This window comes from Coregonus lavaretus, assembly GCF_964263955.1.
Source record: "Coregonus lavaretus genome assembly, chromosome: 20".
Taxonomy (NCBI): Eukaryota; Metazoa; Chordata; class Actinopteri; order Salmoniformes; family Salmonidae; genus Coregonus; species Coregonus lavaretus.
Window position 1 is genome coordinate 27,856,772 of NC_140007.1, and position 21,871 is coordinate 27,878,642.

The 21,871-nt window shown below is 47.9% G+C and overlaps 1 protein-coding gene across 1 annotated transcript in view; it reads right to left on the bottom strand.

Moving 5' to 3' along the window:
- Positions 1–1,187: 1,187 nt before the first annotated feature.
- LOC311148102 (pleckstrin homology domain-containing family G member 4B-like) overlaps positions 1,188–21,871 on the bottom strand; it is a 43,138-nt gene continuing 22,454 nt past the window's right edge. Inside the window, exons 7-24 of the mRNA XM_084185011.1 lie at positions 17,007–17,093; positions 16,762–16,878; positions 16,275–16,373; positions 16,024–16,175; positions 15,781–15,919; positions 15,568–15,690; positions 15,254–15,442; positions 12,776–13,719; positions 12,324–12,573; positions 12,080–12,169; positions 11,751–11,969; positions 11,406–11,576; positions 5,644–5,821; positions 4,802–4,990; positions 4,445–4,702; positions 3,832–4,079; positions 3,615–3,672; positions 1,188–3,516 (exon numbers count right to left, since the gene is read on the bottom strand). Coding sequence (XP_084041137.1) covers positions 3,631–3,672; positions 3,832–4,079; positions 4,445–4,702; positions 4,802–4,990; positions 5,644–5,821; positions 11,406–11,576; positions 11,751–11,969; positions 12,080–12,169; positions 12,324–12,573; positions 12,776–13,719; positions 15,254–15,442; positions 15,568–15,690; positions 15,781–15,919; positions 16,024–16,175; positions 16,275–16,373; positions 16,762–16,878; positions 17,007–17,093 — 3,495 coding nt within the window. The 3' untranslated portion in view covers positions 1,188–3,516; positions 3,615–3,630. The remainder of the gene's footprint in view (positions 3,517–3,614; positions 3,673–3,831; positions 4,080–4,444; positions 4,703–4,801; positions 4,991–5,643; positions 5,822–11,405; positions 11,577–11,750; positions 11,970–12,079; positions 12,170–12,323; positions 12,574–12,775; positions 13,720–15,253; positions 15,443–15,567; positions 15,691–15,780; positions 15,920–16,023; positions 16,176–16,274; positions 16,374–16,761; positions 16,879–17,006; positions 17,094–21,871) is intronic.

Genomic DNA, 21,871 nt, shown 5'->3' on the forward strand with positions numbered 1-21,871 from the left:
TCTCACCATCAGCCAGTCAAACCCATTATGTTCGGTGTGGTGAGTAGTAATGTTGATTTTACTCTCAAAATCGCATTGTTCTATATCCAAGGCTGCGAAAGAAGCCAAATAAAAACACATTTCAATCTTATGAAGACCCTTTTCTTAAGTAATAATGTACACTGAGTGTACAAAACATTAGGAACACCTTCAAATATTGAGTTGCACCCCCCCTTTTGCCCTCAGAACAACCTCAATTTGTTGGGGCATGGAAAGTGTTCCATAGGGATGCTGGACCATGTTGATTCCAATGCTTTCCACAGTTGTCAAATTGTCTGGATGTCCTTTGGGTGGACATTCTTGATACACACAGGAAACTGTTGAGCATGAAAAACCAAGCAGCGTTGCAGTTCTTGACACACTCAAACTGGTGCGCCTGGCACCTACTACCATACCCTGTTCGTAGGCACTTAAATCTTTTGTCTTGCCCATTCACCCTCTGAATAGCACACATACACAATCCATGTCTCAATTGTCTCAAGGCTTAAAAATCCTTCTTTAAACTGTCTCCTCCACTTCATCTACACTGATTTGAAATGGATTTAACAAGTGACACATTTTCATCAGCAATAAATTCCAAAATGTCAAGCGTATTTTTCTGCTGGTGGTATTTAATTGCAAAATATGTAATTTCAATTGTTTAACAACCTATCAACCAACCTGTCAACCTTGGAGTGTTTCCATCAGTAAAACACCAGAACATTTTTTGAAGAACCATAGTACATTTTGATCTACTGTAAGTCTGTACACTAAAGAAGCGTTGCTCTTTTACGTTGATCCAATACTTTAGATAATGCCCGGTGTTACTGGTCTTGCAGTTAGGGAGCGTGCTTTATGATGTCCTGGCTTCAATGTTACTCCAGGGATATTCGTAGCATGTGTAATATGACCATGTTGTCTGTCAGGCCACGTCCCCCTTGAAGCTCTTTTTAGTCACGTTAGTTCCTTCCTCAACATGATTCAAATAGCTTGCATCACATAAAGATGTCATTGTGAAATGTACATTTGTAAATTCAGCCTATGGTAAAGCTATACCACTTACTATATGTAACAAAGACTCACATGCAAACTTCACACCTGCATACAGGTCTGCAAATACTTTACAACAGCTTTAAAAATCTTCAGAAAAAAAATGTACTTGTTTTTTTCATTACCTTTTATTGTTTTATGTAACATATATTAATAAACACAGCGGTTATAATTAAATGACTACCCAAATTTAAATCAATAATATCTCAACGCCTAATTTGTTTACTCATGTTCTGTGTACTGATATTGTAGGTAACACGTGTGACACAAACTGTTCAGGACAGCGGAGGGGAGCTCTGGTAGAGGAAGGTACAGTTCAACAGGTTGGCCTACGCAACAATGTTATCTGATGTTCAACTGATGGCTATGTGCTGACCAAAAGGGTTATGCTCGGTCAGTCAGGTCACAAGGTTGAGTCATGGCCTATGACCTCTGAAGTGTCAGGATTCACATTCCAGTGAAGGAGGTTGTTCCCATTTCTTCTGATTGCACAACATCAGTGTGCGCTGATGTTCAAACCACCTGCTGGAGAAATACAGGAAAAGTCCTACATTCTCTACAAAAATGGCACTGATCCTATAATAAATAGCTTTTCAGTGAGAATTATATACGTTGGGTATTATATAAAAAACACAGTTGGAAAAATAAAACCAAAAAAGTGTGGACAATGAACAAAACTAACATTGATAACAGTGGTTTCAAAGAAAGTCTCACCATATTGACATGTTAAAAAGATAGGCTGCGATTCAATCAGATCAAGGGTTAACCCGCGTTGGCCGTAACTGCAGTGTGAGTTGACAAATCGGAGAGCGGCTGCTCGTGTGTTCAAAATGGCGATAGAAAGTGTTGCTCTATCGATGACAGAGATGATGACAGGCTAATGCATGTTGTCATGTTCATTTGGATGGGGGGATTTATAGCCTATTGGACATGTAGACAGTAGCCTAGAACAGGGATGGCCAACTTTGATGGGGGTGGGGGCCACAAAAATCTGAACTCATCACGAGGGGGCTCCCCCCCACCATGCGAGCATGACATTTTAGCGGCCCACCTCTACACATTTTGCCATTTGGTGGAGAGAAATATTTGCATATATGATATCTGAGTGAGAGTGACGAACAAAATCAGTGGGCCCCCCCCGGTCGGTAATTCAACCATGACTACTTTACGAATCTAAAAAGAAATAGTGGACATGGGTTAATTGAGTGACTCAGTGACTGACATAACAAGAGATAATCTGCTGATGTACAACCAAATTTCAAAATTGCACCTTGTGTAGTACTCTACTATTCTAACTCTCAACAGTAGGTGGAGACCCAAAAAAATGTAGGGGGTATGGGATTTGTCTGATATAAAGCCAGGTGTGGTTTCGTTGCATCCGATGGCAGTGTCTACGATAAGGTAATGCAAGGAGCCGCTTCTGGATTTGAGAGCTCTAACGCAGTTCCATCTCCGACATCGTCAAAACTGCTATACGGATGTCGTCTACCGCAGATCTTATAGAACCTAGCCCTAAGCAAAATTGCTAATTCATTTTTCACAGAAAAGAAAGAACTCAACAATGTACATTGTTTGTAATGAGAATATGTTAACTATTAGAACAACTAAACTGGAGAATAATCATAAGACACTGGTTTCTAATGAGTTGAGAATGCCAGATGGACCCCTTAAATTATTCAAATTGAGTGGTTTTCTCCCTTTCCAGAGATTTTTCACGGCAATAGAGTACAAAGCTTTCTACCCAAATGGAAAAAAACGTATTAAGTAACTTGCTGCTCCTCTGCTATCCCACCTGGATATCAAGTTGATCCCTAATTTATCTACAAATCTGGGCAGGAAATCATGTCAGAGTGCCACTGACAAGTTGCCCTGAGCCTGCAGAGAAAACGAATGGGGACAAGTGTTTCTATAGTCAGTTGTTTGAGTTTGACATGTCTACCGGTACATTATAAACAGTGTTAAATGTGTGTAAAAAAAAAATATTCACCCATATTTGACATTTCATGGGGATATGGGGTCATCAAGAGAGTCAACATGACATGATGAGAATGATTTGTAAATTCCAAAGAAATCCCTTTTTACAGCTGAAATACAACTCATATTATAAAGAAAAAAGTATGTTCTATGAACCAATGACAGCAAAACAATAGCCATTCAGTTAAAGCAGTAGTAGATCAAGAAGTGTTTGCTTAAGTAGTATTATCAGATAAATGGACACCATAAACCCTTTAAAATCTGACCACAGACCACCGTAGTTCTTTAAAGACAAAAAGTCACTTTCTCTTCAGTGCTTGTGAACTAGTGGTCCATTCAGTCTGTTATCAGAGTTTTTAATTGAAATATTCTTCTTGCCAGGACTGTCAGCCTGACTGCTCTCCATCATCAATGCTCAAAGATCCACAGGATGTTCTCGGTAGGCTGCACCATCAATCTGACTGGATGAACCATCTAGAAGGAAATCAATTCCATAATATGTTAAACAACTACACTGCACATGTATGCACCTTGTATGGTAATAAAAAGTACTGTATTTGGTCCCAACTCACCCGTTGAATGCACAGGTTAAACTTCTGTTGATTTTCCTATAGCAACCATTTCTTTGCCCTGTGAGGAAGGTATTGGCTGTCAGTTTTCTTTGATCTTTATAGAGATTAAATATTCAAAATGTAACTAAAATTATCAATTTGAAAATGTGCAGTATAATTATTATGAAGGTTTACTATTAGGTCCAATTACTGGCTTGATCACATCATTTCACCACACCTTTTGGAGGCTCTGAAGAGCAGCCAGCGCTGGTGGTTTGGGAGCAATGGAGGGCTTCTTCCTGATGGTGGCAGGTGAGCTGTTCTTCCTGAGATTGGGTGCTGCTGTTCTCTGGGTGACACAGGACTGGGAACTCTGGGACGTGACAGATGACAAGTCCTCCACCTCTCCACCAATGGCAGAGAGGCAGCTGCGCTCCAAGCTGCTGAACACACTGCCACTCTCACCTGACGACTCCGTGCTGTCCACTGGAATCAACAGAAAGGTAAGTAGATATGGCATCACCCACGTTTAGTCACATGCTTACACATATCAAGAGTCATGTTCTGTATGTCTGATTGTGTTAGTCTGTAGTCTTGCACCATGCATAGGGCCCTGTGTTTTGGTTAATCATGTCACATGACCTGGATTTTAACCTTTATTTAAAGCTTTTTCATCATACTGTCCCCTTTTCTTTTTATGTCAGGTGGTCCAGCACCATCCTCAGACAATTGCTTTAATTTGTTGGTCTAATTCTCATTTCTGGAAAATACTTAAAACAAAGGTTAAAATCCAGGTAATGGACATGATTAGCCAAAACACAGGGCCCTAATGCAAGAACAAGAAAACTCACTGAGAAGATTAAGGTTTTGTTTCTGGTGATTATGATGGTTATTGAGGTCATCTTCAGTCACCGTCACAGTCTCCGGGGAGGAATAGACAATGTGATCGGTTTCCCCACCTTGTGTCTGGTTACCAGGGTAACCAACAGGAGGTAAAGAACCTTGTCCAGAGGAAAAAGATGAGTGGCTGCAGGAGGCACTACTGCCTGAACCAATGGAGTTGGGCCGGAGATATTCAAGATCTGTTTGTGGAAAAGACGGCACAGGAGCTGACAAAGCAAAGAGACAATTCAGTCAGTGAGTACATTACACATTTGTGTTGTCAGTTCATGGGTATGGGACTTGGGTCTTGGCTGTGGACTTGTTACCTCTTCCTAGCAGAACACAGTTGACGACCCTGTCACCGACGTCTGCCCTGTCCCAATTGACAGCCCTGTCACCGACGTCTGCCCTGTCCCAATTGACAGCCCTGTCACAGATGGCTGCCTCGCTAGGCTGTATGTCCATGAAAGGTTTCCTCCCCATGCCCATGAACACTCTCTCCTGTATCCGCAGCTCTACAACACACGAAACACAACACCTGTCTTCATGCTCAAACATACTGAACCAAAACATAAATTGGATGTATTTAACGTCTGATATGGCATTTGTTCACAATTGCACCTCCACGGGGGTTCCCAAACTTTTTCGCTCAGGCTCCCCTTCCAGCATTGGGGAACATCCCCAACGTGGCGCCCCCCTATGAGCACCATGTCTATTTCTATGGACACAAGCACTGTTCATGACACAAACTGTTCACACCCCTCTTGTTGGCAGAGAGAAAAATGTGCAGGTTTAAAGCTTATTTCCTGCAATTCTACACATTTTGTCATGGTGTGCAGAGCAAATTGTGTAGTTTGAAAGCACATTTTCTTGCAATTCTATACATTTTGCCATGTCTAATGTTTATTCATATGATATTTGAGTGACTCAAACATTACAAGAAAATGTATGGGCTAAGAAACCTAGCTAAAGAACATTAGCTGACATGGGCTAGTTGATCTGGACATTTATAAATAGCTCTCTAAGGTATGCAATGACCGACATGACAAGAGGAAAAGTGATGATGCACTACCCATTTTCGAAATTGCACCTTGTGCATTCTATTATTACAACTTTCAAGATTAAGTTGAAAGCTGGACTGAGTTCCCCCCCCAAAACTAGGATTCACCTCTGCTGTTGGCAGCTTGTTCCCAGAGGATCTGCTCCAGGTCTCTGGCCCAGGCCCTTTTCACCTCCGCCCTGTCAGCCTTCAGAGTGTACGTGTCCTGGAACTTCCTCCTCCGGAACCAGATCTCAAAACAGAAACCACTCTCTCCAGAGTTATGGGTCATCCCGATATCAGATGTCTAGACAGAAACAGAAGTGAAAGAAAGACTAAAGAAAGAAAGACTAAATAAAGAATGCTTGCTGTTTCCAATTTCTGTCACAAGCAGGGCTTGAACTCCGGTCACAGATGTGGAGAGCTGGGGGTACTACCCCTTAGCCACAGAGGAGGTGTAGTTGGACCCAAATGAAACACCCAAGGCAATACTCCAGGCAAGTAGATTTAATGCAAACAAAACAGGAGGCAAAACAAAATAGCTCCACGAGGGGAGAAAACCAAACTAAAGACAACTTAGAACAGCTTACTTGGACAAACACGGTGGGACAAAGCAGGAGACACATAGCCAGGACTCAATAACCAAGTGAGACACAAGGGGAAAACACACAGCTAAAATACACAAGGGGAAACAAGGCACAGGTGACCTGGATCAAGCTAATTAGGACACACGAGGAAGAACTAAGGCAGAGGGGAACACAGATGACCTCTAGAGGCCCGGAGACAAACAGGAGGCAGGAAGCTGACACACACGAGGAAGAACTAAGGCAGAGGGGAACACAGATGACCTCTAGAGGCCCGGAGACAAACAGGAGGCAGGAAGCTGACAGGACCCCCTCCTCTAGGAACGACTCCTGACGTTCCTTCCAGAACACCCTGGCCCCAGGGTGCGAAAATCTCGGATCAAACCTGGGTCCAGGATGTCCCTGGCTGGAACCCAGGAGCGCTCCTCTGGCCCGTAGCCCTCCCAGTCCACCAGATACTGCAGAGAGTTCTGGACCCTCCGGGAGTCCAGTATCCGGCGGACTGTGTAGGCTGGCTGGCCGTCAATGATCCTGGGAGGTGGCGGGGGTCTGCGTGGGGGGGCAAAGGGAGAAGACAAGACAGGTTTAAGGAGTGAAACATGGAAAGTGGGGTTAACTCTAAGGGAGCGAGGGAGAACCAAACGATACGAAACAGGGTTAACTTTTCTAGCTATGCGGAAAGGGCCGATGTATCTCTGGGAAAGCTTCTTGGATTCGACCCGGAGGGGCAGGTTCTTAGTGGCCAACCAAACTCTCTGACCAGCTCGGAAACTAGGGGCCGTCCGGCGGTGTCGATTAGCCTGACTTTGGTATCTCTGGGAGGTCCGAAGGAGGGTACGCCTGGCCTTCTTCCAGGTCCGCCTACAGCGTTGGACAAAGCGCTGGGCCGAGGGAACACCAACTTGCGCCTCTTCCTCTGGAAATAATGGAGGGTTGTAACCGAACTGGCATTCGAAGGGGGACAATCCGGTGGCTGAGGACTGGAGGGTGTTGTGGGCATATTCAGCCCAAATGATATAGGTGGCCCAAGACGTGGGATTACTGGCCGCCATACACCGCAGGGTGGTCTCCAGATCCTGATTAATCCGTTCCGTTTGGCCATTAGACTCTGGATGGAACCCCGACGATAGGCTGGCTGTGGCCCCAATAAGCCTGCAGAAGGCCCCCCAAAACCGGGACGAGAATTGGGGACCTCGGTCAGAGACCACGTCCAGGGGAATGCCAAATATCCGGAAGACATGGTTCATGAGGAGCTCAGCAGTCTCCTTAGCCGAGGGCAGCTTGGGCAGGGGAATAAACCGGGCAGCCTTAGAGAACCGGTCAACGACCACTAGGATGACGGTGTTGCCCTGGGATGGAGGAAGTCCCGTAACAAAGTCCAGAGAAAGGTGTGACCATGGCCTTCGAGGAATAGGTAAGGGATGGAGCAGTCCCTGGGGTCGCTGGCGTGTCGACTTTCCCTGGTTGCACACAGGGCAGGCCTCAACATAGACCTGCACGTCCTTCTTGATGGACGGCCACCAAAACCGCCGTCGGAGGAATTCCAGTGTGCGAGCACTGCCTGGATGGCATGTCAAGGGCGACTCATGACCCCACTGCAAGACGCGGGCCCGAACAGAGAGAGGAACGTACAGGCGACCGGCAGGACCACCGCCTGGATCGGGCTCACGGACAAGGGCTTCTCGTACCCCTCTTTCTAGTTCCCACTGAAGAGGTGCGACGATCCTAGACCTCGGAATAATCGATGCCAAGGGCTTCTCTTGTACCTCGGGAGAATAGGCTCGAGACAGGGCATCCGGCTTGACGTTCTTGGTGCCAGGTCGGTAAGACAGGAGGAACTGGAATCGATTAAAGAAAAGGGACCATCGTGCTTGCCGAGGGTTCATCCGCTTAGCCTGTTGGAGATATTCCAGGTTCTTGTGGTCTGTGAGAACCTGGAAAGGGTGCTGAGCCCCCTCAAGCCAATGGCGCCACTCTTCCAAGGCCAGTTTTACCGCAAGCAACTCTAGATCCCCCACGTGGTAGTTGCGCTCGGCCTCAGACAGGCGGCGAGACATGAAGGCACAAGGGTGTAATCTCCCATCCTCACCCCTCTGTGACAGGACGGCTCCCACCCCCACCTCTGAGGCGTCCACCTCCACCACGAAAGGTCTTTCTGGGTCAGGGGTCACCAGAATCGGAGCAGAAGTGAAGCGGCGCTTGAGATCCTCGAAGGCCCCTGCTGCTTCCGGACCCCAGTGAATCTTGGTCCCTCCTCCCTTGGTAAGCGTCGTCAAGGGGGCTACCACCGAGCTGAAATTCTTGATGAACTTCCGATAGAAGTTAGAAAAGCCAATGAACCGTTGAACCTCCTTGACCGTGGCAGGTGTGGGCCAGCCGTGGACCGCTTCGACCTTCTTGGGATCCATCTCTAGGTGCCCGGGAGTGACAATAAACCCGAGAAACTGAGTCTGAGAAACATGGAATTCACACTTCTCAGGTTTAACGTAGAGGTGATTGTCAAGGAGCCTCTGGAGAACCCTGCTAACATGCCCCTCATGCTCCTTCAGTGACCTCGAGAAGATGAGGATATCGTCCAGGTACACGAAGACGAACAGATTAAGCATATCCCGGAGAACATCATTAATCAGGGCTTGGAATACTGCGGGGGCATTGGTGAGCCCGAACGGCATCACCCGATATTCATAGTGCCCCGTGGGCGTGTTGAACGCCGTCTTCCATTCGTCTCCTTGCCGGATCCGCACGAGATGGTAAGCATTGCGGAGATCCAGTTTAGTGAAAATGGAAGCCCCTTGAAGCAGCTCAAAAGCAGTGGCCATGAGAGGAAGGGGATATCGATTCCGAACCGTGATCTTGTTGAGTCCCCGGTAATCAATACAAGGCCTAAGACCCCCGTCCTTCTTTTCAACAAAAAAGAAGCCCGCCCCAGCCGGGGAAGTAGAGGCATAGATGAGGCCGGCTGCCAAGGACTCCTTAATGTAGGTGTCCATAGCTGCGTGCTCGGGGGAGGACAAGGAAAAGATCCGACCTCTAGGAGGGCAGCACCCAGGGAGTAGATCAATGGCACAGTCATACGTGCGATGAGGCGGTAAGGAAGTAGCCCGGGCCTTGCTGAACACTGCCTTGAACCGATGGTAAACACTGGGGACTCGGGAGACGTCAACAGACTCTTGAAACTGGGTACTAGGGGCTGAGGGACTCTGAAGCATGCAGGTGAGTTGGCAAGTGGGACCCCAGCTTAGAATGGTGCCAGTAGGCCAGTCGATCTGGGGATTATGTCTGCATAGCCAAGGGTGACCCAGGATAATAGGATACTCGGGAGAGTCAATGAGATAGAAGGTCTCCTCCTGTTGGTGTTGAGAGATGGTAAGTCGCAGGGACTGAGTCGCCTCTGTAACCTTTCCTGGTTCCAGAGGTCTGCCATCTAAGGCTGTAACTGCCTGGGGTTGAGGAAGTAGTTGGGTAGGGATCTTAAGTTCCTTAGCCAAGGTTACATCCAGGAAATCACCTGCGGCACCGGAATCGATCATAGCCTGGACCCGATGCTGGTGGCCCTCCCAGGACAGAGTGGCTGGAATAGCCAGGACAGCGTTAGTCGGAGGAGCTCTAATTCTCCCCATCACAGCCCTCCTGTAGCTGGGCGGGGACTGGCGTTTCCCGAAAGCTCGGGGCAAGTGGAGCGGAAGTGGCCGGCAACCCCGCAGTAGAGGCACCGACGCTCCCTCATGCGACGTTCCCTTTCATTGGGAGAAAGCCTGGAACGGCCTAACTGCATGCACTCCGGGGAATCCTGGAGCAGTTCAGGAGCCGGGGAAGCTCTGAATGACGGAGTCCAAACAGGAGAAACAGAGCTGCTCAGAGGAACTTGGGACTGAGACACCTGGCGGCGAGCCGTTCTCCGCTCTCTTAGACGATTGTCCAGGCGGATGGCCAAGGCTATGAGGGACTCGAGATCTCCAGCTGGTTCTCGGGTGGCTAACTCATCTTGAAGGGGCTCAGATAACCCTCCCTGAAAGCAGACCCTCAGCGCTTCATCATTCCATCCGCTCCTTGCTGCTATGGTCCGGAAATCAATGGCAAAATCTGCCGTGCTTCGGGGGCCCTGACGGAGAGACAGTAGGCGCTTGGAAGCCTCCCGCCCACTGACAGGATGATCGAACACCCGCTTGAACTCTTCTACAAATGCAGCGTGGGAGTCACAACAGGCCTCCTGGGACTGCCACATCGCAGAGGCCCAGGCGAGCGCCTTGTCTGAAAGAAGGGTAATGATGTAGGCAATCTTGGAACGGTCTGTGGGAAAACTTGAGGGTTGGAGCTCGAAGGTGAGGGAGCATTGGGTGAGGAAACCCTGGCAAGAGCTTGGATCCCCAGAAAAGGGCTTGGGAGGTGGTAGTCGGGGCTCCGCCACCCGAGAAGGCCTGTCGTCACTGGGGGGTGACCTGGGGGAAGGGAGAGGACCAGGGAGGTGTTCAAAGAGATGGCGGAGGGAACTCATCACTTCGGCCAGGAGTTGAGAATGACTAGCCATCAGCTCTTCTTGTCGGCTGAGAACGGCTTCATGGCGCTGGAAAAAAGCCTCATGTCGAGTGATCACCGCCAACAGGTCCTGGGAACTGAGTGTTTCTGGGTCCATGGATCACTTGGTTATTCTGTCACAAGCAGGGCTTGAACTCCGGTCACAGATGTGGAGAGCTGGGGGTACTACCCCTTAGCCACAGAGGAGGTGTAGTTGGACCCAAATGAAACACCCAAGGCAATACTCCAGGCAAGTAGATTTAATGCAAACAAAACAGGAGGCAAAACAAAATAGCTCCACGAGGGGAGAAAACCAAACTAAAGACAACTTAGAACAGCTTACTTGGACAAACACGGTGGGACAAAGCAGGAGACACATAGCCAGGACTCAATAACCAAGTGAGACACAAGGGGAAAACACACAGCTAAAATACACAAGGGGAAACAAGGCACAGGTGACCTGGATCAAGCTAATTAGGACACAAGAGGAAGAACTAAGGCAGAGGGGAACACAGATGACCTCTAGAGGCCCGGAGACAAACAGGAGGCAGGAAGCTGACACACACGAGGAAGAACTAAGGCAGAGGGGAACACAGATGACCTCTAGAGGCCCGGAGACAAACAGGAGGCAGGAAGCTGACAATTTCAACATAAGGGCTGGATGATTTGGTCTTTGTTTAGCAAACATAAAGGCTGGTAAGATAGCATTATTTTTGTTGAACAATAATTACAGTACTCAAAATGCATTCTGTAAATTGGGTCTGTTTTTTTTAAATAATACTGTATACACACCTTGAAAGAATGTTTGTAGATGTACACATCATTGCCCACATTGGTCTTCTTGGTCTTGCTGAAGAGGATGAGATCCTGGAAGAGGAAAATACGACGGAAGCATTTCTTCTTTCTGAAGAACACGGTGAACTCATCCTGGCGAATCAGCTGGCCCTGTTCCTTCAGATTCACCTGGTGGCGGAGGGAGGAGTGGAGAATAATGTATTCCTGAAAATGCTTGATACTGTACATACAATAATGGGTGATCATTTCCCACTTATACTCCCACATCTACCCCCCATTTGGACAGCTGTTCATAAGTGATACATTATTTGGAGATTGAGATGATTTGGACGGTAAACTTACGTCACAGTCCTGGATGGCGTCCATGGTGAGGAGGTCATTGCCATGACGCATCTGGAAGCGGACCACGTCGGCTGCAGCCTGGAGTTCTTCCCTGTCTCTCTGAGGCCCACACATCCCCAGCATGTCTTGCAGCAGCAGGCTGTACTTACTGATCCTCTGGATGGGTCTCAGCAGGTAGGAGGACAGGTCCATGTGGTCCCCCAGCTCCTGCTGCTTCCTCTGGGATGGGAGGAGAGGAGACAGAGGATTGGTCGCAGTAGGGATGGAGAGAGCTTTGATAGGAATTGAGCATTGATCTTTGACATTGAACATTGACGGGAGTGCCTCACCTTGAAGATGTCATGGCGATGGTGAAGGATTAAGGCATCTGATTGAGGCTTGTTCTTGCTGTAGAGAGCATAGAGGCCTAAACTGTCTCTCTGCATATATGGGGAAGAGTTTACAGTCACAACAGGAATATTAAATGTATTCAACTTCAGTAGCAAATTCAGCTAATCAACATAGTTATAGGACTCAAACTTAACATGTAGAAAATGTGAATTAAGAGACATGAGCAGGCAAACTGAAACACACGTGTCTCAGGAAGCAGCGAGCCACTTGTAAGGGCTCTGTCTGACAGGCATCCAGCTCTCTGAGGAAGAAATGGCAGTGGAAGTCATACAGCTTCTCCAGGTTCCCAAAGATGACTCCACGTTTGCCCCGCAAGTCCTGGGGCACATCAGGCCTCTCCAGCAGGGGGAGGTAGTGAGTTAGGATGTAACCCAGGGAGCGCACATACTCCCTCTCTGTTAACAGTAGCTCCACCATGATCCGCTGCAGCTTCCTACAGACATATAAAGTTATATCAACAACACAGCCAAACACAAACTCTCATGTTCAGTCCTCTGGAAATAACTGAAAATCAATAATTGAAATGTACCTTTGTCAAGATAGTGCAAGCTTAGAGACAGAAAGAGTAGATGAAGCAAAAGTGAAAACACATTGAGTCAATCTAAGGTGAAGGTCTTGCTCCATTAGTAACTCACAAAACATGGCCAGCCTTCTCCTCTGGACTTGCCAACGATGTTGTTCCCTCACACCTCCTCACTGCTGGGCTAGTATTCCTTGAAGAGGCCCACTCTGCCCCCTCTTGGACACTACAGGATTCCTCTGAGCAGAAGCTGCCATGCCGTGAGATCTGGAACTTCTGAGCGGCCTGCAGGATCCGACAGGAGGGTTGCTTGTGGGAGCAGGAAGGTGTATGGACGCGAGTCTCAGACTGACTGGACGCGGCGGTCGCACACGACTCCTCGCTCATGGACCGGCCCAGACCCCCGCGTTGCCACGGGAACCACTCACAGCCCAAAGTGTGCGAGTCGGCAAGGGTGGCGGCCTCTCTGCTCCTCCCTCGGCAGGCCTCTCTCCCGCTGGGCTCCCTCTCCGCTCTCCTAATGTATCTGATATGGGGAGAGGCCGGCATGGTGGTGATCTTTGACCATTTACAAGGTCTGTTATTCTCAGGCTTGAAGTTGATATTACAGCAGGTCACAGAGTTGTTCCTGCTCTCCAAGGCCCCATGATACCTACCCACCATAGAGCCTGATGGGGGATTGTACCAGAGTGGTGGACCAGGTCTGGGCAGTAACAGAGCTCCATCATGATGAGTCACTGTCTGAACCGAGGCCTCATCCTCACCAGCTCTAAGTTGTTCATGCCAGGGGCCTGTGTTCCGCAAGGCCCTCTCCACATCCTGCAGTCTCTCCTCCAGCTGCTGCCTGACCTCCTGACACTTTAGCCAGGCTACGTTCCACACCCGCATGCCCCTGGAGCCCCTCAAAGCACACGCCTGGGCCTTCACCTCCTGGAAGAGCTCTGGGGAGAAATGGACAAAGCTCTCCTGGTACATCTGGAGTGTAGAGACATCATCCATCTCTGGGCGCTTGACAACCTGGTCCAGGTATTGTCTGCAGTCTTTGGCCAGCTCAGTAGCCTGGAAGAAAGGAAAAATACTTATTCAAAATAGAGTGGCTGCAGAGCCGACTTTTCCGGACCTTTCTTCCCGACAGCTAAAGGTCCCGAAGCGTCTGCGCATGTGTGAGATGCTCTACTTAACGCACAGGCTACTCTGGTGAATGGTGCTTGTTTAAAGGGAACCTTTGTGAGTTTGGCAATGAACCCATTTATCTACTTCCCCAGAGTCAGATGAACTTGTGGATACCATTTATTTGTCTCTGTGTCCAGTATGAAGGAAGTTGGAGGTAGTTTCGTGAGCCAATGCTAACTAGCATTAGCGCAATGACTGCATGCTAGCAGATACCCATAGACTTCCAGTCATTGCGCTAACACTAGTTAGGAAGTTTGAACTTCCTTCAAACTGCACGCAGAGACATAAAAATGGTATCCACGAGTTCATCTGATTCTGGGGAAGTAGATAAGGGGCAAAATCCCGAAGTATACTTTTAATAAAGTTTGATCAAAGCTGAATCAATGTCTGCAAGATCACATAATGATAGTATTGTAACGACCCGGTATTGTGTTCTGTGTTCGTGGGTGTGTTATTGTTCTCATGGGTGCTAGCATGGGTTAAATATGCCAGGTTGGGGGGGTATGACGGGTAATCCCGCTGGGTTTTATATGCATAAATAGGGGCTACTGTCTCATCTCTCTCTCTCTTTCTATTCGGGATCCTGATCTGCTCCTATGAGTCTGCCACTTAACTTTACATTGTGTATTTGTGTACATTCAGAATTTAGCGGCGTGGGCAGTGGCCTGAACAATAGCCCAGTTTAGGAATAAACCTGTGTTCTGCCCATCACACCTGGTGTCCGTCTCTTTTTCCTTCATGACCCAGCCCGGGTCATTACAGTATTCTACATAACAAAACCAAATATAATAGCATAACGTTGCTACTGTAAGACAAAAAACACTTCTTATGAGATTTTAGGATGATTGAGATCAAATGGTCACATTTTTCTTTCATGTGGCCAAAACTCAACAACGCGCGGCACCAGGCAAAATATGTGCTTTGATTGAAACTAAATACAGGTAGGCTATGCCTCGCTCATTGAACATAATTCAAAACAACAGTGTAGGCTACTTCGAAACTGTAGCCTATAACTCAAGAAGATCTAAATGCATATCCCCATGAAACTGATTGAGATCAAATGGTTGATATGTAGATGCTGCATGGCCGTAAAACTAGAATTATCATTCACGATTAACAGTGAGAAATGGGAGGTTCTCTAGGAGTAGAGCAGAGAAAGTAGAGAATCCCGCACGTGGGCAGAAGCTATGGGACCTGTAGCTGTCGGGAAGAAAGGTCCAGAAAAGTCGGATCCGCAGCCTCAGCCTATTCAAAAACCTTGAAAGAGACACAGAGTTGACAGTAATTCAAGCTTCATCATTTTCCCCTATATCCCTACAACATGTCACCATCAGTATGAATTTTATAACATGTTGTAGGTAAAATGTTAACTAAACAACGTGGAACAACAACCGATCCATTATTCAGTATAGACACCAACCTGTTCACAGAAGTTGCACACAGTGACCATAATCTCCAGCTCATTACAGCACCTCTCTGCCCGGGAGAGGAAGTCAGCCAGGCCAGATTTGAAGGTGCAGACCATGGTCCTGAACACCTCAGTCTCAGGGAATGGGCCCTGGATCTTCTCTGCCTCTGTCACCAGGGCCATTGCCTTGTGCTTCTGCTCCTAATGGACAGTAACAGTAAACATCAGATTAAATTGAAACATGGACTTTCATGGGCACTTCCATTTCTGCATGAAACAGTGTCACCACTTTGCGTCATTGGGTAAGTGGAGATAGACTGACTTACATTGGCTTCAGTGAGGCATGCACTGAAACTATGGAGAGTCTGCTCCACACTTTCTCTGGAGTCCTCCACCGATTCTGCCTCCAACAACCGCCGTTCCCCTTCTGTATCAAACCATTCCCTGATCTACAGAAGGGAGGGTGGTTACTAAATATCCTATGTATTTACATAATAGATATAAACTATGTATACTGTATGAGGAGCCTCAGAATGTACCTTAGTGAAGTGGCCCTCCATTTCTCTGAGTTGGAGCAGGTATTCAAGGTGCTCCAGGGACATGTTGGATCTTTGCACCAGCATATGGGCCTGCTCCTCTACATGGTTGTACATGCAGGTCACAGAATCCACCGCATCACTGCACAGAGCGGTCAGAGGTCAAGGGAATATTACATTGATAAGCATATTTTGAAGAAGACTCACAATTATCCCACTCATACTAAACAGTGACCGGTAGTATACCTGTAATTCTCACAGTGAGAGTATCTGAGGTCACTCTCCTTTCTCAGCCTGGCCAGCATGGCTCCACCCTCCCTTTGCAAAGCGACCAATCGGCTGTCCTCCAGAACATCCTTCATCAGAGTTCTCTGTTCTAGAATACACCTCTGTACATCCTGCCACACAGGGAGAGAAGGTATTGAGGATAATAAGAACCCCTAGTCCATTCCAACATGTTTTCAATAATACAGTGTCGTCAAGGTTAAATCCAATACCTGCACTGTGTCAATCTTACAGCCTCCCTCTAGTTTCCTGATGGCCGTTAGTAGCAAACCTGAGGCCTCCTGGAGATCTGACATAAAGGGATGAAGTTTCTGAAAGATAAATGTTCTGATCATCAGACATCAAAGCAGAACAACAAACAAGAGTTCTGTAGAGTCTGTTAAAAGGCTGTCGCATACTATCCAGTCAAAATGTTGTGCCATTTTTGTTCGTTTTGGTGTTCGGCAGGTTTTTTATTTTTTTTGTTCACACACAGAATGTATTTTCTAAAGGCAAGTTGAAGTTTGGTAGCCGAAGTCTACTTTAGTCAAATGTATAACCTATCAGCCCCTTTGTCGTGATTGGTCAACTGATCATTTTTCAAGGGAAGGTCTCCAAGGGAGTTCGAGATCACAGTCGTGTGCGCTTACGCCTAGACGAGTTCTGCTAGGAACAAACAGAACCTCATCTGCAGTCGCTTTTCTGCTCTGACTGTCCTACCTGATGGAGCTGCAGCCAGTCAATGTGGTTGTAGGGAAGGGTGCCCTCTAGGCCTGAGGTCAGCTGGCTCCCCTCCACCAGCTTGTGCAACCCCTTCAGTGAGGTCACCACAGAAATCTATTTATAGATAGATAATGGCACAGTCAGTGACATCAGAGAGCAAGCCACCCAGAATGAATGCAAGTGTTTATGAAATGATAAGCCTGATGGAAATCATTAGAGGAATCCCTTGATTCAGATCTGACCTGTAGTCTAGGACATTTCTCTGGGCGATGGCAGCTCTCCTTCTCCACTAGGATCAAGACACTGTGTATTGCATGGGGAATCTGCTCCTGTAACATAATCAAAATAGGAGACGTCACAACAATAAATCGGTATGAGTAAATACAGTAGCCTATAACTGCAGGTAAAACTGAGCACCATCAGGGGAGTAAAGACAACAATAAACAGAGGGAAAAGTTTAGTTGAGTTCAGTAGAGGACATATGAATACAAAAATAATTCCCTCGTTATGTCGAGATCACAACTTATTTATCTCATGATCACTACATAACAAAAGTTGTTTTGTCGAGATCACAATAATTTTCTCATGATCACGACACAGCAAAAGTTGTTTTGTCAAGATCACAAGAAATTCTATAAATAGGAGTGGACGTATTGATGATAGATTGCCAGTATGGCTGAGGCAGCTGGATCAGCTCATACGTTTCTATTGATTGCTACACTAAGGGATGGTACTATTGGGGATTTATTATTCTCCTAAATTGATGGGATGACTAACTTAGAAAGAATGCATTCTTGACTGGGCTAATGTAGGTTGTGACACCTGGCAAGGCTGTGATTGATGTGAAGAGCTGTTTTAGGGGGTAAAATGAGATAAGAATTGTGTCTTCAAATGCTAGACTATACTGGTTCTTTGTGATCTGTGAACCTTCCTTGGACGTAGGAATGATGTCTAAGGGAGCTGGCTCTTCTCACTATGATAGGTTGTTATGATAAACTTGTGCCTGGCTGAAGTGTGCAACAAATGGCGCCGAGGAGATGAGACCAACCCCTGAACCAATGGATTGGCTGAGTAAGTTTAAACCACACTCAGTTCTTTACTCTGATTGGCCAGCAGAGAAGTGGGAAACTTTCTCTGTCAGAGTATTTGAGCAACAATCTGAAACAATGGATTTAGTTCTCTGGGGTGTCCTGCGAGGCATCTCAGAGAGCCTGTATATACGAAACATCATATTTACCATTGAAGGTTTTTGCATTAATTAAAATAACTAGTATATCTTAGAAGTCGTGTTGACCTCTTTTGTTCCTAATACCAGATTTGAATTGACGCGACTTTGACAATTGGTGACCCCGACGTGATCTGGTAGAAGGGACTTTGCTGGGTAATGTCCGGCACATTTGGTCACCTCTTTCATCGAACCTGTCACGCCCTGGCTCTGGGGACACTGTTATGTTGAGCCAGGGTGTGTAGATCTATGTGTTGTGTTTCTATGTCGGGATTCTATGTATTGTATTTCTGTGTTGGCCAGAGTGGTTCCCAATCAGAGGCAACGAGTGTCAGCTGTTGATGGTTGTCTCTGATTGGGAGCCATACTTATAGAGGCTGTTTTCCCACATTAGTTGTGGGATCTTGTTTCTAGTTGGTTTGTGTTAGACCGTGAACTGTCACGTTATCGTTTTGGTCGTGTATCGCTAAATAAAGAGTATGTTTGCCTGCAACGCTGCGCCTTGGTCCTCCTCTCTTACCGACGATCGTGACAGAAGATCCCACCAAAACTGGACCAAGCAGCGTGTCCAGGAGCCATCGCCAGGGGAATCGCTAGCAGATCTCCGTGGCAACCTCGACTGGGTCAAGCCTAGTGAAGAGCAGAGAGGGTGGACTTGGGAACAGTGGAGGAAGAGTCTCGACTGGGTCAAGCCAAATGAAGAGCAGAATGGCTGGAGTTGGAAGCAGAAGAGCGAGAGTTGGGCGAGAACTATAGAGGCCTGGCCCACGGGGAGGAGAGACCCCCAGAAATGTTTTAGGGGGGGGGCTCACGCCGTGGACGACGGGGCAGCAGGAGGCCGCGATGGAGCGGTCCAGCGGGTGTGCAGAGGAGGCCGCCAGGTTAAGGGGGCCACTGGTCACAGAGGAGAGGGAAAGTGTGGAGGCACGGCGAGAGGTACTGGGGTGTGTTACCAGTCCGGTCCGGCCCGTTCCTGATCCCTGCATAGGGCCAGTGGTGTGTGTCCCCAGTACGGTCCGGCCTGTTCCTGTTCCTCGCATCGAGCCTGTGGTGCGTGTCGTCAGCCCGGCCCGGCCTGTTCCTGCTCCCCGCACCGAGCCTATGGTGTGCGTCGCCAGCCCGGCCCGGCCTGTTCCTGCTCCCCGCACCAGGCAAATGGTGCGCGTCGTCAGCCCGGCCCGTCCTGCTCCTGCTCCCCGCACCAGGCCAATGGTGCGCGTCGCCAGCCCGGCCCGTCCTGTTCCTGCTCCCCGCACCAGGTCAATGGTGCGCGTTGCCAGCCCGGTCCGGCCCTTTCCTGCTCCCCGCACCAAGCCAATGGTGCGCGTCGCCAGCCCGGTCCGGCCCTTTCCTGCTCCCCACACCAAGCCAGTGGTGTGCGTCGTCAGTCCGGCACGGCCCGTGCCTGTTCCCCACACCAAGCCAGTGGTGTGCGTCATCAGTCCGGCACGTCCCGTGCCTGTTCCACCGGTGCCTGGTCCGGCACCGGTCAGATGCTTCACGCCGGAGCTAGAGCAATCCGCTCCACCAGTGTGCAGTCCAGCTCCGGCCAGCGGGGTCAGACCGGACCAGGGGTACTTTGGGGGGTTGGAGAGGGAGCGGGGATCAGGCCCGGAGCCGGATCCGCCGCCTAGGCGGAGTGCCCACCCGGTCCCTCCCCTGTGGTATTTGGTTGACGCGGTCGGAGTCCGCGCCTTTAGGGGGGGGTACTGTCACGCCCTGGCTCTGGGGACACTGTTATGTTGAGCCAGGGTGTGTAGATCTATGTGTTGTGTTTCTATGTCGGGATTCTATGTATTGTATTTCTGTGTTGGCCAGAGTGGTTCCCAATCAGAGGCAACGAGTGTCAGCTGTTGATGGTTGTCTCTGATTGGGAGCCATACTTATAGAGGCTGTTTTCCCACATTAGTTGTGGGATCTTGTTTCTAGTTGGTTTGTGTTAGACCGTGAACTGTCACGTTATCGTTTTGGTCGTGTATCGCTAAATAAAGAGTATGTTTGCCTGCAACGCTGCGCCTTGGTCCTCCTCTCTTACCGACGATCGTGACAGAACCGTATGTTTCACAAACTGCCCGGGCTTCTAAAAAGGTAAGCAGATACCTATTGTTAAATAACCAAAGATCTGCACATTGGCTTTATCCAAATTAATTTTGTGAAACAACTGTCTGATGTAAGTGAACTAAATTATGAAACTATTATGAGTAGATAAGCACAATATTGTGACATGCAAACCTTTGCTAAATGTGATGTTTAAAACCATGGTACCAGAGAGTGTTGGTTCTACCGGCAAGGTCCGTTAAGATACGGCTAGGTTCAGGAGACAATACTGACATCTACCGGCAAGGTTCGTAATTGCGACAATACGGCTAAGGTTCGGAAGATATAGGGAATAATTGGTTTAAGTAATTGCTATCGGCAAGGTTCGTAACTACGACAGTACGACTAAGTTTCGAGGAATTACACCGGCAAGGTCCGTAACTGAGATACGGCTAGGTTCGGGAAATGTTAGATAAATACTAGCGACTGGCAAGGTCCATAACTTTGAGGATATGGCTAGGTTCAGCTGAGTATTTTTTAAAGATAGTAGAAGAGGCTGTGTGCCCAAATAGATTGTGTGTGGAATATAAGTGTGTCATTTATGACTGTGTGACATGGGTGTCATTTATGACTGTGTGACATGGGTGTCATTGATGACTGTGTGACATATTTGACTGTATGATAGGATTATGACTGTGTATTGTGAGTGAAGGCGATAACTGTGTACTATTTTTGCTGTGTGATAACTGTATACTACGCTTAACTGTGTACCATTTTTGGCTGTGAATACAAAGAATATTTTAAAACAGTAAATAATGAGAATTAAAAATAGGAAATAAGGTTTAAATTGTGCAAACGTTAACAAAAGACACCCATAGGAGGTACTATAAAAAGTTAGACAGTGCGAGTGTTGTCGTATGCATGAAAGTGTGAATGATAAACCTGTATACCTTGATAGAAAACAAATTGGGAATCAAAAGACGTCTGTGGCTGTTCAAACGGTATAATTTGGGAATAAATGTTGGATTTGTGGTTACTCAAACCATATAACCCGTCAGTGACAATCGAAAACATGAAATTAAAAGTGATGAATGAGTGTGACTGAACTAAATGTCACGCTCGTCTAAGGAGGAGGACCAATGCGCAGCGTCGAAGGTGAACATATTTATATTTAATAGAGTATGATCACACGATCAAAACAACAGACGAGATGTCTCTGGTTACATCAACAAACCAAATAAGAACAAGAAACCACAAACACAAAGGGAAAGATAGACAGTTTAAATATGGCTCCCAATCAGAGACAACCAGCTGACACTCGTTGCCTCTGATTGGGAGTCACTCAGGCCAACATAGAAATACAAACTAGAACATAAACAAATGAACACTCACACCCTGGCTCAACATACTAGAGTCCCCAGAGCCAGGGCGTGACAGTACCCCCCCCTAAAGGCGCGGACTCCGACCGCGCCAACCAAATACAACAGGGGAGGGACCGGGTGGGCACTCCGCCTCGGCGGCGGATCCGGCTCCGGACATGACCCCCACTCCTTCTCTAACCCCCCAAAGTACCGCTGGTCCGGTCTGGCCCTGCTGACCAGAGCTGAACTGAACACAGGTGGAGCGGATTGCTCTAGCTCCGGCGTGACGCAGCACCTGACCGGTGCCGGACCCGCCACCGGTGGAACAGGCACGGGCCGTGCCGGACTGACGACGCACACCACTGGCTTGGTGTGGGGAGCAGGAGCGGGCCGAGCCGGGCTGACGAAACGCACCACTGACTTGGTGCGGGGAGCAGGAGCGGGCCGGACCGGGCTGACGAAGCGCACCACTGACTTGGTGCGG